Source organism: Camelus dromedarius, chromosome 2 (genome assembly GCF_036321535.1).
Source record: "Camelus dromedarius isolate mCamDro1 chromosome 2, mCamDro1.pat, whole genome shotgun sequence".
In the NCBI taxonomy this organism is placed as follows: Eukaryota; Metazoa; Chordata; class Mammalia; order Artiodactyla; family Camelidae; genus Camelus; species Camelus dromedarius.
In genome coordinates, this window is record NC_087437.1 from 19932542 (window position 1) to 19947025 (window position 14484).

Genomic DNA, 14484 nt, shown 5'->3' on the forward strand with positions numbered 1-14484 from the left:
CAGTGGAGGGTGATGAGGGGTGCAGAGGAGGACCACTGGAGGAGGTGGGGCTGGGGCTGCATCTGAAAGGATGAATAGGCAGGAGCCAGGAGAAGGGAGTGTGAGGAGAAGGGTAGATAGCACAATGAGCGCAAAGGCCTGGGTGATGGAGGGGACTGGGGTCTTTGGGTGGCTTTGTTGGTCTTGTGGTTGGGAGGCAGGCAAGCAAAGGACCAGACTTGCCCTTAGGCAGGCTTACCTCCACATAGACCTGGATCCTATCTCACCTGCACTCCCAAACAGGGAATAAAAATACTTTAAAGAATGCTATTACAATTATTGTAGTTAGGAATCATTTTATTGCAAGAACAGACATCCACTCAAACTAGTACAAATTTGCAAAAATGGTGGTTGGGGGAAGAACTACTGAAAGGCTTCACTTGGCAGCCCCAGACACCCCATGGCAGGCTGGCAAGGCTGGGAAGGGTGAGCAGGGTCTGGACTAGAGAACAGGGGTGGGGGCCAGCCTCTGTATCCTCCATAGCTGCTCGGGGTGCTTTTCTTCTCTCTGCATGCTGGCTTCAAAATCCTCTGTCTCCTGGCAGATTAGCTTTCTCTGGTTTTAATAGCTTCCTACTCCCTCCTCAGCGTTGCCTGATCGTTGCATGAACGCCAGCCCCAACTGCTTCTGAACTTTCAGCTCAAGTGCCCACCTCCAAATCATTGTAGTTTGTGGGCCTCTTAAATCAAAGCTCAAGGATCCAATCAATTGGCCCAGCCTGCTCCACGTATGGATTTCCCCCAGGAGTTGGATGTCCACCCTGGTCTCGGTAGCTCTACCAGAGGATTGAGTCAGGAGGGGAAATTGGCCATGACAGGCAAAAGAACAGTCTGACAGCTAGAATGACCTGTTCACTAGGGTGTAGTTAACCTCACTGGAGCATTTTGCAATCAGTATGGTACATTTCTACTCAAGACTCACTTTTATCCGGGAAGAAGTATTGGAGTTCTGAGGCTTGAGGAGCTAGCAATGGCCAGAGGGTCAACTGTAGGATGTAAGCAGAAAGATTGAAAGGGTGAGTCATCAGCCACTTGTCCCTGCTGCTAGGATTGAGTGTTAATGCATTTTTTTCGTAAGTGGAAGCAAAGAGAACCAAGGAGTGCTCACATCTGTGTTCTAGTTAAAGGCGCATTGGGTGGCAAGACCTAATTTCTCTGTAAATGGAGCAGAAATATCACACACTGGTGTTTCTTCTATATGAGTGCAAAGACACAGGCATTTTCCAGATGCTGAAACATCATGGAAAGGAGACAAGATGGAGTCAAGAAGCAGTCCTAAGAGGGCATGATGAGACAGCTCAGCCTCGAGAGGAATTTTACAGTAAACATGGACATTATCTTGTGAAGAACTGATAAAAATCAGTTCTTCTAAAGTTACAACCAAATGGAGCAAAGTATGAGCTGATTGGCCTCGGTCTATTGGAACAAAAAGACAAAACATTTGACAGGGAAGGGAAGAGATTAAATAAGAAATTACAGCCAAGCCACAAGCATCAACACCTATTGCTTCTTTCTGAAAAGGTGATGGTTCTCTAGTGTCTTTTGAAGCCAGGGTTTGGAAGCGGCTCCTGGATGATTCTGTACAAGCCAATACTCCCTGGTTGATGTAGAAGATACCCATCAGTCCAGCCCCTTGGCTGGCCTTGCACTTCAAACTATGTTCTCTAACCAAACCTAACTATTCCCATTCCCCCCATGGAGTTCCAGATGCTTTGATTGTGGGACAGTGTTCCTCTGCCTGGGACCCTCCGTATCTTGTATCCCTGTTTAATTCCTACTGCTCATGACTTAGAAACTCCTTTCTCCAGGAAGCAGTCCTGGATTACCATGGCTGGGTTGGTGCTTCTCATCATTTTCCATAGAACTCCGCTTTTCCTCTTCTTGCCTGCCTCTTACTATACTGGTTCTCATGGATCCCTAGAATTGGGGATCTAGCCTGAGAATCCCTTGAGGATGAGGACTTGGTCCTTGTCCCATATTTATTGAAGTATAATTTACACACAATACAATTCACTCTTTTTAAATGTGCAGATTGGTAAATTTTAGCAAAGGCACATGGAGGTGTAACCATCACCACCATCAAGATACAGAACAGTCCCATCATCCCAGAAAGTTCCCTTGTGCCCTTTTGCAAGCAAACGGCATCTTAGCCCCAGACCCTAGCAATTCCTGACCGGTTATCCATCCTTCAACTTTGACAGTTTCTTGAATGTCATATGAATGGCATCAAACAGCATCTAGTTTTTGGGGTTTTTTTAATCTATTTATTTAAATAGAGATCCCGGGGATTGAACCCTGGACCTCATGCATGCTAAGCATGTGCTCTACCACTTGAGCTATCCCCCGACCCCAAATAGCAAAGAGCATATAGTCCTTTGTGTCTGACTTCTTTCACTTCACCAGTGAAATACTTTGGAGCTGCATCCATTCTGTTGTACGGATCAGTTGTTGATTTCTTTTCATTGCTGAGTAGGTGTCCATTATATGGATATACTGCAATTTGTTTATCTATTCACTGGTCAATGGCCATTCCACTTTGGCACTATTCTGAATAAAGATTCTATGAACATTTACCTACAAGTATTTTTGTGTAATTTATGTTTTCATTTCTCTTGGGTAAAACCTAGGAATGGAATTGCTGAGTCATTTTAAAAGAAATTACTGTTTCTGAAGTGACTGTATCATTTTACATTCTTACCCGCAATAGATGAGACTTTCAGTTGCTTCACATCTTCATTAGAACTTGGTATTGTCAGTCTTATTTTGTCCATTCTAGCGGTGATTTGGTAATATCCCACAGTGGTTTTAATTTATACGTCTCCCACAACGATTAATGTTGAACACTTTTTCTTGTCCTTATTTATTCTCATATATTCATTTTAGTGAAGGGTGTGTTCAAATTTTTCCTTTTTTTTTTAACAAATTGTCTTTTTGTGTTGCAAGAGTTCTTTATATATATTTTTAGTATTTATTTATTTTATTTTTTATTTTAAAATTTTTTATAGAGATAGTCAGTTTACAATGTGTCAATTTCTGGTGTATAGCACAATTTTTCAGTCATACATGAATATACATATATTCATTTTCATATTCTTTTTCACCATGAGTTACTATAAGATCTTGAATATATTTTCCTGTGCTATACAGTATAAACCTGTTTACCTATTCTATTTATACCTGTCAGCATGTACAAATCTCAAACTCACAGTATGTCCCTTCCCAACCCCCTACCCCCTGGTAACTACAAGTTTGTATTCTATGTCTGTGAGTCTGTTTCTCTTCTATACTTAAGTTCATTTGTCTTTTTTTTTTTAAGGTTTCACATATTGAGTGATATCATATGGTATTTTTCTTTCTCTTTCTGACTTACTTCACATAGAATGACATTTTCCAGGGACATCCCTTTTGCTACAAATGGCATTATGTTGTCATTTTTATGGCTGAATAGTATTCCATTGTATAAATATATCACAACTTCTTTATCCAGTCATCTGTTGATGGACATTTAGGTTGTTTCCATGTCTTGGCTATTGTAAATAGTGCTGCTATGAATATTGGGGGTGCAGGTGTCTTTTTGAATTAGGGTTCCTTCTGATTATATGCCCAGGAGTGGGATTGCTGGGTCATATGATAATTCTATTTTTAGTCTTTTGAGGAACAATTCCTCTATATGTTTTTGAAAACTTTCTCCCAGTCTGTGGCTTTTAAAAAATATTTTCTTAGGAATGTTTTCTGAGAATAGAAATTTATAATTTTTGTAAAGTTTGATGAATCAACTTTATCTTTTATGGTTCATGCTCTTTTGGTCTTTTCTAATAAATCCTTGCCTAACTACTCAGGGTTTTTTTTCCCTATGCTTTCTTTTAAAGGGTTTATAATCTTAACTCCTACATTTAGGACTATGATCTATTTAGAGACCTTTTTTTGTGTATGATGTGCAGTAAGATTGAAGTTTTTCTTTTTAAATATGTATATCCAATTTTTCCAGCAGCATTAAATGAAAGGACTATTTTCCCCCCATTGAATTATCTTGGAACCTTTGTCAGAAATGAATTGACCATTTCTTTGTGTGTCTATTTCTACACTCTCATTCTTTCTATTGATCTATATGTCTATCTTTATGTTAATATTATACTATCCTGATTAGTGTAGCTTTACAACAAGTCTTACCATCAGGTAGTATAAGTCCTCAAACTTTGCTCTTCTTTTTCAGAATTGTCTTAGCTATATCAGGTCTTTTTCATTTTCATACAAATTTTAGAATTAGCTTATCCATTTAAACAGTTTTGCTATTATTTTGACTTGGGTTGCATTAATGCTATAGATTGATTAAAGGAAAATTCGTATTTTAACCATATAGAACCTACCAAATCATGAAAAGTGTCTATCTCTCCACTAAGACCTCTCCAGGTCTTCATTAAATTCTCTCAGCAATATCTTAAGAGTTTTCAGTGTACAGATCTTGCATGTATTTTGTGAAAGTCATTCCTAAATGTTTCATGCTTTTTCAAGATATATTAATATCTTAAAATTTAAATTTCCAATTATTTATTTCTAGAACATAGAAATACAATTGATTCTTATATATTGACTTTCTACACATAGATAATAAATAAAATTATTTATTAGTTCTAGTAGTACTTTTGTAGATTTCATAGAATTTGCTTATTGATGATCATGTTCTCTGCAAATAAAGACAATTTTACTTTTTCATTTCCAATCTGAGTAGGAAAAAATTCACTCTTTAGTCACTAAGTATGATGTTAGCTATAGATTTTTTATAAAAGTTCTTTGTCTGATTGGGGAAGTTTCCTTCTACTCCTCATTCACTGATAGTTTTAATTGTGAATGGATGTTGAATTTTGTCAAATGCTTTTTTCAGGGACATTTTAACCCCCTTTTAATGCCAATGCTCAGACTATGTTTTTAGGTACTCCATAAATACTTGTTGAATGAGTGAAGCTGGGCTGCATCCCCTGAGAGTGTAAGGCCACACTTCAACCACTCAGAAGCATGATGAGCTAGGGGGACTTAAGGGTACTTGAATGCCTTGTCACATCAGGGGTAGTAGATTTGCCTAAATGATCACACAGTTTTCACAATATTCCTATGAAGTAAGTATCTCCACTTTACAAATAAAGAATGAGTAATAGATGGAATGATTAAAAAGCTATAATATTGTTGGGATGTGAGGAAGAAGTCCTATGTTTCATTACTCAACGGAAATCAAAAGACAATCATTAAGTTCAGAAAACAAATAATATACAAAGAAGGCTAGTTCCATATATGATGCAAGTAAAAATGGAGTATGATTCAGCTTTTAGATGGTATGAAAGAATCAAGAATCCAATTGGTTTGAATACAAGGAATGGTGTTCTTGAAATGACTGTTGGACCACTAAGAAGGAAAAGTAATCCTTGACACAATACTTGGCTCAGCCATGAATGGTATCCTCATGGTCAAAATTATGTCAGTGTAAGTCATTAGTTTGCAACCCTGAGGATCTGATCTATACTCAAAGCAAAGATTTAGTTTTTAAGTTAATTACTCATCAAAATGCAAATGTTTATCAACCTTGACAAAACAAAACTTGAGATAGATCTAAAGAAAGTTAAAAAGTGGGAGAGAAATGAAGAAATTTTAGGGATATGAACCATCTTATTTTCCAAAAAGGGTGCATCTAAACCCCTCTGAGACTCAGTTCCTCACCTGCACAATGAGATACAAAGTCTAATCTGGTGGGTTTGTTGGGAGGATTAATTAATGTATTTCAAATGCCTAATATGCAATAAGTACTCAACTAACTGTAGTAGTAATAGAGAGGAGAAAAGGGAGGCAGGCCTGTGGGTAGAAGGAAATAAACCCATCCCCACTAATGAGGGAGAAATCTTGACTTCTCAACTTTAGGGGCAACAAAGCACTTCTCCTTCAGACACTGTTACTGCCCAGAGAGCAGGGGGTGAGTCTGGGTAATGAAATGTCAGAGGCTATGTGCTCTGACCAGGACATCTGAATGACACGACAACCCCATGGCAACCCCTTCTTCCCCATTTTACAGGTGGCAGAGTTGAGATACTGAGGCCAGCTGACTCGTATAGGACCAGCCCTGAAGTGGCCAAGACACTGAAGTCCAGCGCTGTGACTCTAGATTCCGTTGTCTGCCACTGAGCCAAGTGGCACATGAATCTGAAACACTAGATGAGTTCCTGGCATATCCTCTGTACACATTTCTAATTGAATAGGCCCCTAGGTTTAATTAAAGGGAAAAAAAAGATTAATTGTTTCTCCCAACAGTTGCAAATTATTTACATTGCATTTGTGTTGATGGCTAATAAAAGAGCACAGGAGTGTGGGGACAGCCCAGAGTGGCTGTAATTCTTCCACAGTCCATAATGAAGCACTGGTTTGAATGCCAACAAGTGAGCATGGATGCGCCTGCAGCCCGTTAATACCTGCTCTAGGCAGAGCAGCTCTCTGCCCTGGGTGTGATTCAATCACCAGAATAGGTCTCAGAAGCCAAGACCTGAGAACAGCAATGCATATGTCCCTGCCCCACTAAACTGCCTCTCAGTTAGTTCGTGGTTGCTGTGGAATGGGAGACAGAGAGCAAAATGGCAGCCCAGGTGGAGCCCACCACCAATCCTGGAACAGCTCTTCACTGACATTTTGAAGCGTGATGGAGTGGGAAGGGGAAAGCTGCAACTGAGCTGTTCTTAAATCTGTGTATAAACTCTTGTTTTGCCATGGCTATTGAAAAAATATGTCACATGCATTGTGTATATAAAATATATTATAATGTGAGTTATGTAGTATAATGTACATAACATGTATTATGTGTGTGTGCACTTTTTGAATATCACAGTGTATGAAAAAGGTTTTGGTTTTCACAATGATTAGTTGTTAACCTTGTGGCCATCTTGGGGAAGTCACACCTTGTGAAAGTAGTTTCTTTTATCATTTTCATAATGATCACACTTACTTTGCAAGTTGCAGTGGGGAGCATCACGTATGTGACAACATCTCTGAAACTGTGAAGCCAAGTGTGAGGATTGGCACTGGGACACCTCTGATTGCTCTAGGGCTCCCTCTTATCTGTTGTTTGGTTGCTAACTACTCTGCACCCAGACTTCTGTGAGGATATGTGGGGGAATAAAAAGGCAAACCAAGGAGCTCACAGTGGAAGAATTAGATTAATATTTTAGAAAAATCACTCTTAATGCCAGTGTTGAGGATGGACTGGAGTGGGGACAAGACTTCTTACTGGAAGACCAATCCGGAGGCCATGTAGCTATTTACATAGGTGGAATTGACAGGAATAGGGTATTCACCAGATCAGATCGTCACATGGGACTCTTACACCAATCCTGGCACAAGTCTTGGTACTGACTGACTTTACATTATCTTGTATTCATTTGCTTCTAACAAAGTACCACAAACTGGGTGGCTTAGAACAACAGAAACTTACTGTCTCACAGTTCTGGAAGCCAAAAGTCTGAGGTCGAATTGTCAGCAGGACCATGCTTGCTCTGAAGGTCTGTCTTATAGCTCTTGGTGGTTCCTTGGCTTGTGGCAGCACAACCTTCTCCTTGTGTGTATGTCTGTCTCTGTGTCCAAATTTCCCCTTTTTATGAGGACACCAGTCATTTTGGATTAGGGCCAACCCTAATGACCTCATTTTAACTTGATTACTTCTATAAAGACCCTATCTTCAGATAAGGTCACATTCCAAGATTCAGGAGGTTAGGACTCCAAATCTTTTTTTCGGGGACACGCTTAAACTAGTAACATATATTTGATATGCATTTTAAGTGTATTAATTGTACATTATATAGTATATTGTTCAGCTGGTCAAATTATTGAAGAGCAACTTAAAATACTAGATAATCTAGACCATTTAGACAGACACAACCTTAAATGATCAGAAAATATTCAAACATTTGTTGTACGCTTCCACATATATTGGTCCTTACATGTGTATCTGTATATAAAATGCGGTAACAGCTCCTAATGATGGATCAGATTAGGCTGAGGTCAGAAATCCCAGCACACAGCGGCAGTCTGCTAGTTTGTTGATTGATAAGAGGCTTTAACTCTGAAACATCTATTAATAGATGGTAGCAGTTGAGAATTAAAGCTTTTGATTGATGTCTTAAAAATATCTCTTGATATTGGGCATCAAGAAATAGAAATAATGGGATTTTGGTAAGGTGAGAGAGCCACGGTCTTAGAACTAAAAGTGTAACTGAGTCCTAGCGCCGCCCTTACTTTCTGTGCGCCTTGAGTGAATTGTTGAACCTCTCTGAGCACATCTCTGAAGCCACCCTGGGTGTGAAATAGGATGAACGTACTCTATATCCCTCATGTGAGGTTGGATGAGAGCCTATGGGTGTGCAAATGTACAATATTAATAATATCGTTATGGATTAGTTATTCAAATGATGATCTTCAAAGTCAATCTTTCTGTTTTTTTTTTTTTTTTCCCATTGTTTTCTAGTGAACAAGCACAAACCATGGATTGAGACTTCGTATCATGGAGTCATCACGGAGAACAATGACACGGTCATTTTGGACCCACCGTTGGTCGCCCTGGATAAAGATGCACCGGTTCCTTTTGCAGGTAAGGTGATGGCTCCACGTGGTTGGGCTCCGCTCACTTGGGAGATGTGTTGGGAAACCGTCTTGAAGCCCAGGGATGGGCTTTATTGCTATTGCCACCACCTGTGTCTCTCACAGATCAGCCTGTGATCTCAAAGCTGTACGCCTCTCCTGATTGCTGGTGTGGTTTCTATATCACCCTAAGGTTTTTCTCCTTGGTGTTGCTTCCAATGCGAGACCCTTATATCTTCTTCTTTTGAGAGATGGTATATCGCTGAAGTGGTCCCTGGAATTGGAAAAGTTGAGCCAGCAAGGTCCGTAGGGGAATTTTCTCTCTAGAAAAATGATCCATAGACATGAGATGTGTGACCCACTGTCCCCACTACCCACATATCATGGACAGGTGAGAAGTTGTAACTTTGTAGATGGACAAGAGAAAAGGGAAAGAAAAAGGATCAAATGTTATTTGCTAAGGGTGGGACAGGGTCATGCCCTTAAGCTTCGAAGTGGGTGCAGCTTTGGGAGGAGGAATCTGGAGGCAGTGCCATTTTGCCCTTGCAGCTTGTGGCTAGAGAGCCTTATCTTTGTCTTCAAGACTACACGTCTCCCTCCTCCAACCTCCTGCAAGGGCCAGGTCCTAGGAGGGATGCGCAAAGAAGATGGCTATGTCTCATGTTTCCATAGATTTTGGCGAAGAAAAGGGGATGGGTGATGGCAGGGGGAGGAGGGATCGGACAAAGAATTTCTGAAGATGCCTGTATCATGAGTAATATTGTTAGCATTTTATAACTGTCAGGAGAAAGACAGGAAATTTAATGAAGGTTTTCAAGATTTCTGGAAGATTGCTTTATGATAGATGGGTGCCAGGCTGAGGTTTTCACCATGATGAAGTCTATCTTTTCTGACAGTTTGTCTGCTACGTTATGAGCTACTTGGACAGAAAAAAATTGGCTCTTTGATACTTCTAAGAGATAAGCTCTGTGAAGGCCTTTTTTCCATTACAGTACATTATAAAAGTAAGGAGCGGGGTTAAATGGGGAATTTCAGCCTTATGTGAAGATAAACCCGTAAGCATTCTTGCAGAGCATGAGGGAACTACTCTTGACTCTCAGAAGAAGGCTTTATCTTTATTTTATGTAGAGTCATAACCACCAAGGGTACCTTAATGTGACTTCCATAGTGTTTAGAGTGGGGACATTTCCATACATCTTCCAGCCATCCTCGGGGGTCCCAGCTCATCCTAATGCCACTTGGCAGTGTAAATCCCATGCTGTCTTTTCCACAAAAGACGAAGTGTCTTCCCCAGACCTTCTTTCCCAGTCCAGGAATATTCCAGCTCATCCCCTTCTTGGACATAACTAAACCATATTGGGGTTAATCAGCAATTCTCACCAACCTCCTGGAAATGAGATTTTAAAATAAACACTAGCAAAAATGTTCAGGTCATGGAAATGCTTGGATTGGCTTGTACTGTGTGCTTTAAAAAAATGAAACAGAGACAACATTTAGAAGTTGGGAGATTTGGCATAAAATTGTAGGATTCTGGTTTATCTTGATGAATTCGATCTAAAATACAGAGCTGAGTCCTGGCTTCCGTCAGCCCCTCTCTCATAGCAAAGGTCCTTCCATCACATGGGTCCTTTATTCATCTTTCCATCTGAGTGTGTGACCCATCTTTGAAACGTCAGAGAAAAAATTAGTGACATATCAAATGGGAAGTAAACGGATGCCATTAAGTCACAGTAGTGTAGTGAGGCTAACACTTTAAAAGATGAGGGATGTGTCTGATTATTGATCATGTCTGCCTCAGAGTAGACTTGTTCTCATCCAGTAATGAACTTGGAACCTAAGGCTGTTGAATAAGCTGTTCTACGGTAAAGTTATAAACTCCTTAATGTAAAGACCAAAATGGAAAAATAATTTCAAGGAAATCTGATATTTGAAAGTGTGGATTTATAAGCAATTACTTGGTTGTCAGCCTGAAGGACAATTAATAATTTCACCTGAAGGATTTGCTTAAATTATAAATTCATAAAATACTTTCAAACTTGAATTTGTATTCTGACCATTAGATGTGACCACAGACTTTTCTGACACCTTTTGAAACTAAGGTTTGCTTTTAAGCAAAGCCCTGAGTAGTTGTTTCTATCTGAAGACAGTTTCTATACTCCTCTTGATATTTGCAAGTGCATTAAAAAAGAAATCTAGCTTAATGTATCAAAATATAATCTTCCAAGCTCTTAAGAGTAAAAACTAAAGATGCTTTTTAGAATGGTCAAAGCTATTTTTCTCAGTGTTATTTATCATCAGCCCCAAGACAGGACACAGGCACTAGCCATCCATCCATGCTGCAGGCATTTATTTTAAAACATTTATCTTAAAAAGAAAATACTGAAGATTTATTTCAGATCCCTATCATTCTCATAAAATTGAAAAATTTCTATCTGCCGGCTCCATCGCTTTTCGAAGTCAACTGCAGCTTTTGGTCCCCCCTTATCAACTGCTCTGGCATCGTGTGTCAGTTTTCCCACCCTTGTCCCAGGGGTCTTTATTTCCAACTCAGCCTATGAGTTGAGCTATAAGCTTCCTGGGGCATGGTTCCATTCACATCACTTTTGTTCTGTCCTGTTTCTCTTGTGATTGCCCTCCTTGAAAAAAATTTTTAAGAAGAATTTCTACATAAAATATCATTCATTTAAATAAAATCATGATTGCATTTTGCATAGAAATACAAAATTCAGGGATATGAAATAGGTTTTATGGTATATCTCCTGATTATGATAATTATGTGTTTAATATGGAAAATGTGAGAATTTCCTACCCCTAGAGAGAGCCTCTGTCAATATTTTAGTGTATTTCATTCCAGTCATTTTTCTGCTCTGTTTTTATCCAACAATTGTGATCCCAGTCCATAGTCAATACTATAACTTATTTTTCCCCACTGACTTAATGAATATACACCATTTTATTGCTGTTCTGCAACTGATTAAATGGTTGCATGATTTCCTATTCAATGAATATTCCATAGTTTACCATTCCTTTATTTTTTCCAGCTTTATTCAGATATGATTGACATATAAAATTGTGTTTAAGGTACACAACGTGTTGACTGGATGCACTTGTGTACTGCAAAATGATTACCACCACATAATGTTAGCTAACAGCTCCGTCTCCTCACATAATTACCACTTCTTTTTTGAGGTGAGGACATTTAAGGTCTACTCTCTTAGCAATTGTCAAGTTCAGTATTCAATTGTAATACTGTATTTCAATTATAGTATTATTAACTATAATCACCATACTGTACTTTAGAGTCCCCCAACTTGTATAACTGGAAGTTTGTACCCTCCGATTAACATCTCCCATTTCCCCACCCCCAACCCCTGGTAACCACCATTCTACTCTGTTTCTATGAATTCAGCTCTTTTACATTCCACGTGTAAGTGATATCACACAGTATTTGTCATTCTCTAACTTATTTCACTTAGCATGCTGCCCTCAAGGTCCCTCCATGTTGTCACAAATGGCAGGATTTCCTTCTTTCTCGTGGTTGAATAATATTATATATATATATATATATATGTATGTTTGTATGTATGTATGTATGTATATGTATATGTATCTTCTTTATCCATTCATCTATGAACAGACACTTAGGTAGTTTCCGTATCTTGGCCATTGTAAATAATGCTGCTTTAAGCGTGGGAGTGTGGATATCTCTTCAAGATCCTGATTTCATTTCCTTCAGATATATATCCAGAAGTGAGACTGCTGGATTGTATGGTAGTTCTATTTTTAATTTTTTAAGGAAACTTCACATACTGTTTTCCATAGTGTTTGTACACAAGAATTCTCTTTTCTCCACATCCTGCAATGCTTGTTATCTCTTCTTGATGCTGGGCATTCTAACAGGTATGAAATGATGGGAAATCTGTCTATTTCATTTTTTTTTGATTGACATATAGATGATGTTCAATGCAGTGATTTACAACTTCTAAAGGTTAGACTCCACTTATAGATATAAAATATTGGCTCTATTCTCTGTGTTGTACAATATATCCTAGTAGCTTACTTTATTATAACATGTGTCTGTATTTCTGAGTCTATCATTTGGATGGATTTCAGAATTCGAATTAATTGGTCAGCTATGTTAATGTTCCTGAAACATGTTAAATTGCTTTCCAGAAAAATCGTATGGGTTTGCAGTGGCAGTCACACGAGTCTCTCATTCCCTGGCCCCATATGGCTCATTCATGGTGTGGTTTCATGGCCATAAGATGGAATCACCAGTTACAGTAGTCTCACTCCCTTTGTTTGTGAAATAATATATAAGGTTTCCAGGGTTGTTGTATTGATTAAAGAATGTCTAGGATGCATGTCTCAGTGATTCAAGAGACAGTAGAAGTTTCAAAAATTCTAATTTCCTTTCCGTGACCCTTCTCTCTGCTTCTTTCATAGAGGAGATAACTAACTCGCAGGGAGCCCGAGACAATTGCTTGGTGTCCCAGAGCAGGACATCCTCAGGGCTGGGATTGGAGCCCAGGGCTTTTCCTCCTTGCTGGGAGTTCTCGTTCCCTGTGATATTTCCCTTTGATCCCTGCCCCAGCTGATTAGTACACATGCTGACTCTCAGTCAGTGAAACCTCCCTCCCACCTCAGTCAGGTCCATTAGACCTGATTCAGCTCTCAGCCTGGTGTCTGAGCCCAGCAGACATGATCTTCTTGGAGAATCAGATGCATAAAAATCCTTGAGTCATAATGAAAATCCTGTCCAGTGCAAGGCAAAAAAAACAAAAAGGAAAGCAAGCTGAGCATGCCGTGAGCTTATTAATTTCTACTTGAGCCCCACGGAGGCCTGTTAGGAAACAGTGGAGACTTCTAAATTTGAAAGGAATTAGATTGCCTTTCAGAGGTAATAGTACTGCTCATTTGTCTACATTGGGCCAGTCTGGACTTGTCTTTTGTAAGGACAGGGCTGCAGAGAATGATCAGGCATAATTGGCTGGCTTCTCAGCCTGGGTGACCCTCTGAAGGCTGCCCTGAAAATTGCCTGGGACATGATTTGGCCTGGTTTGATTAGCTGGTTGTTGCAGAAGGCATTTTTCCTTCTGTGGTTATCTCCCTTGGTCCTCTTTATTCTGCTTGGCCTCTGCCCATCTATCTGCCTGCTTGTGTTTGGACCCGCCCAGGGCCTTTGTTCATGCTTTGGGCCCCACAGCTTCCCAGTGGCACAGACCCTCCCCCGGGGCTTGTACAGCACTGGCATCTTATGGCAGGAAGGGAACCCTGGTTGTGAAGTGTCTCAGGCTCTGGGCAGACACACATGGTTTCACAGTTAGGCTCTCCACTGACCAGCTCTATGGTCTCAGATAACATACTCAGCTCCTTTGAGGGGTCTCATTTAAAATGGGGGTAAACACAGTACCTACTCCTGGGTTAATATATGGATTAAATAAGATCCTAACGTAAAGAGATTTGCAAATGTTAACAGCATATAAAAATAGATAAAAAACCAAATTTCTTCTGTATAACACAGGGAACCATATTCAATATATTGTAATAAATTTTAATGAAAAAGAATATGAAAATGAATATATATGTGTATGTATGTGTATGTATGCATGTGTGTGTGTATATATACACATACACACACACACACGCATGACTGGGACATTATGCTGTACACCAGAAATTGACACATTGTAACTGACTATACTTCAATAAAAAAAAGAAGAAGACTGGCAGCCAAGAGATGTCCAGTAGATCACAGTCCTGACAATACTGGCAATGGTAGTAATGAGAGTAATCAGAATAATACTACTTCTCATTAGCGTCAATAAGCCCGAAGCG

At 39.5% G+C, this 14484-nt stretch overlaps 1 protein-coding gene across 3 annotated transcripts in view; it reads left to right on the top strand.

Annotated features, from left to right (window-relative positions):
• Positions 1 to 14484, top strand: part of CLSTN2 (calsyntenin 2) — a 592242-nt gene that overhangs the window by 216352 nt on the left and 361406 nt on the right. For all 3 annotated transcript variants that reach the window (XM_064491598.1, XM_010976786.3, XM_064491596.1), the window contains exon 2: positions 8534 to 8656. In XM_064491598.1, the coding sequence (XP_064347668.1) occupies positions 8534 to 8656 (123 nt within the window). The remainder of the gene's footprint in view (positions 1 to 8533; positions 8657 to 14484) is intronic.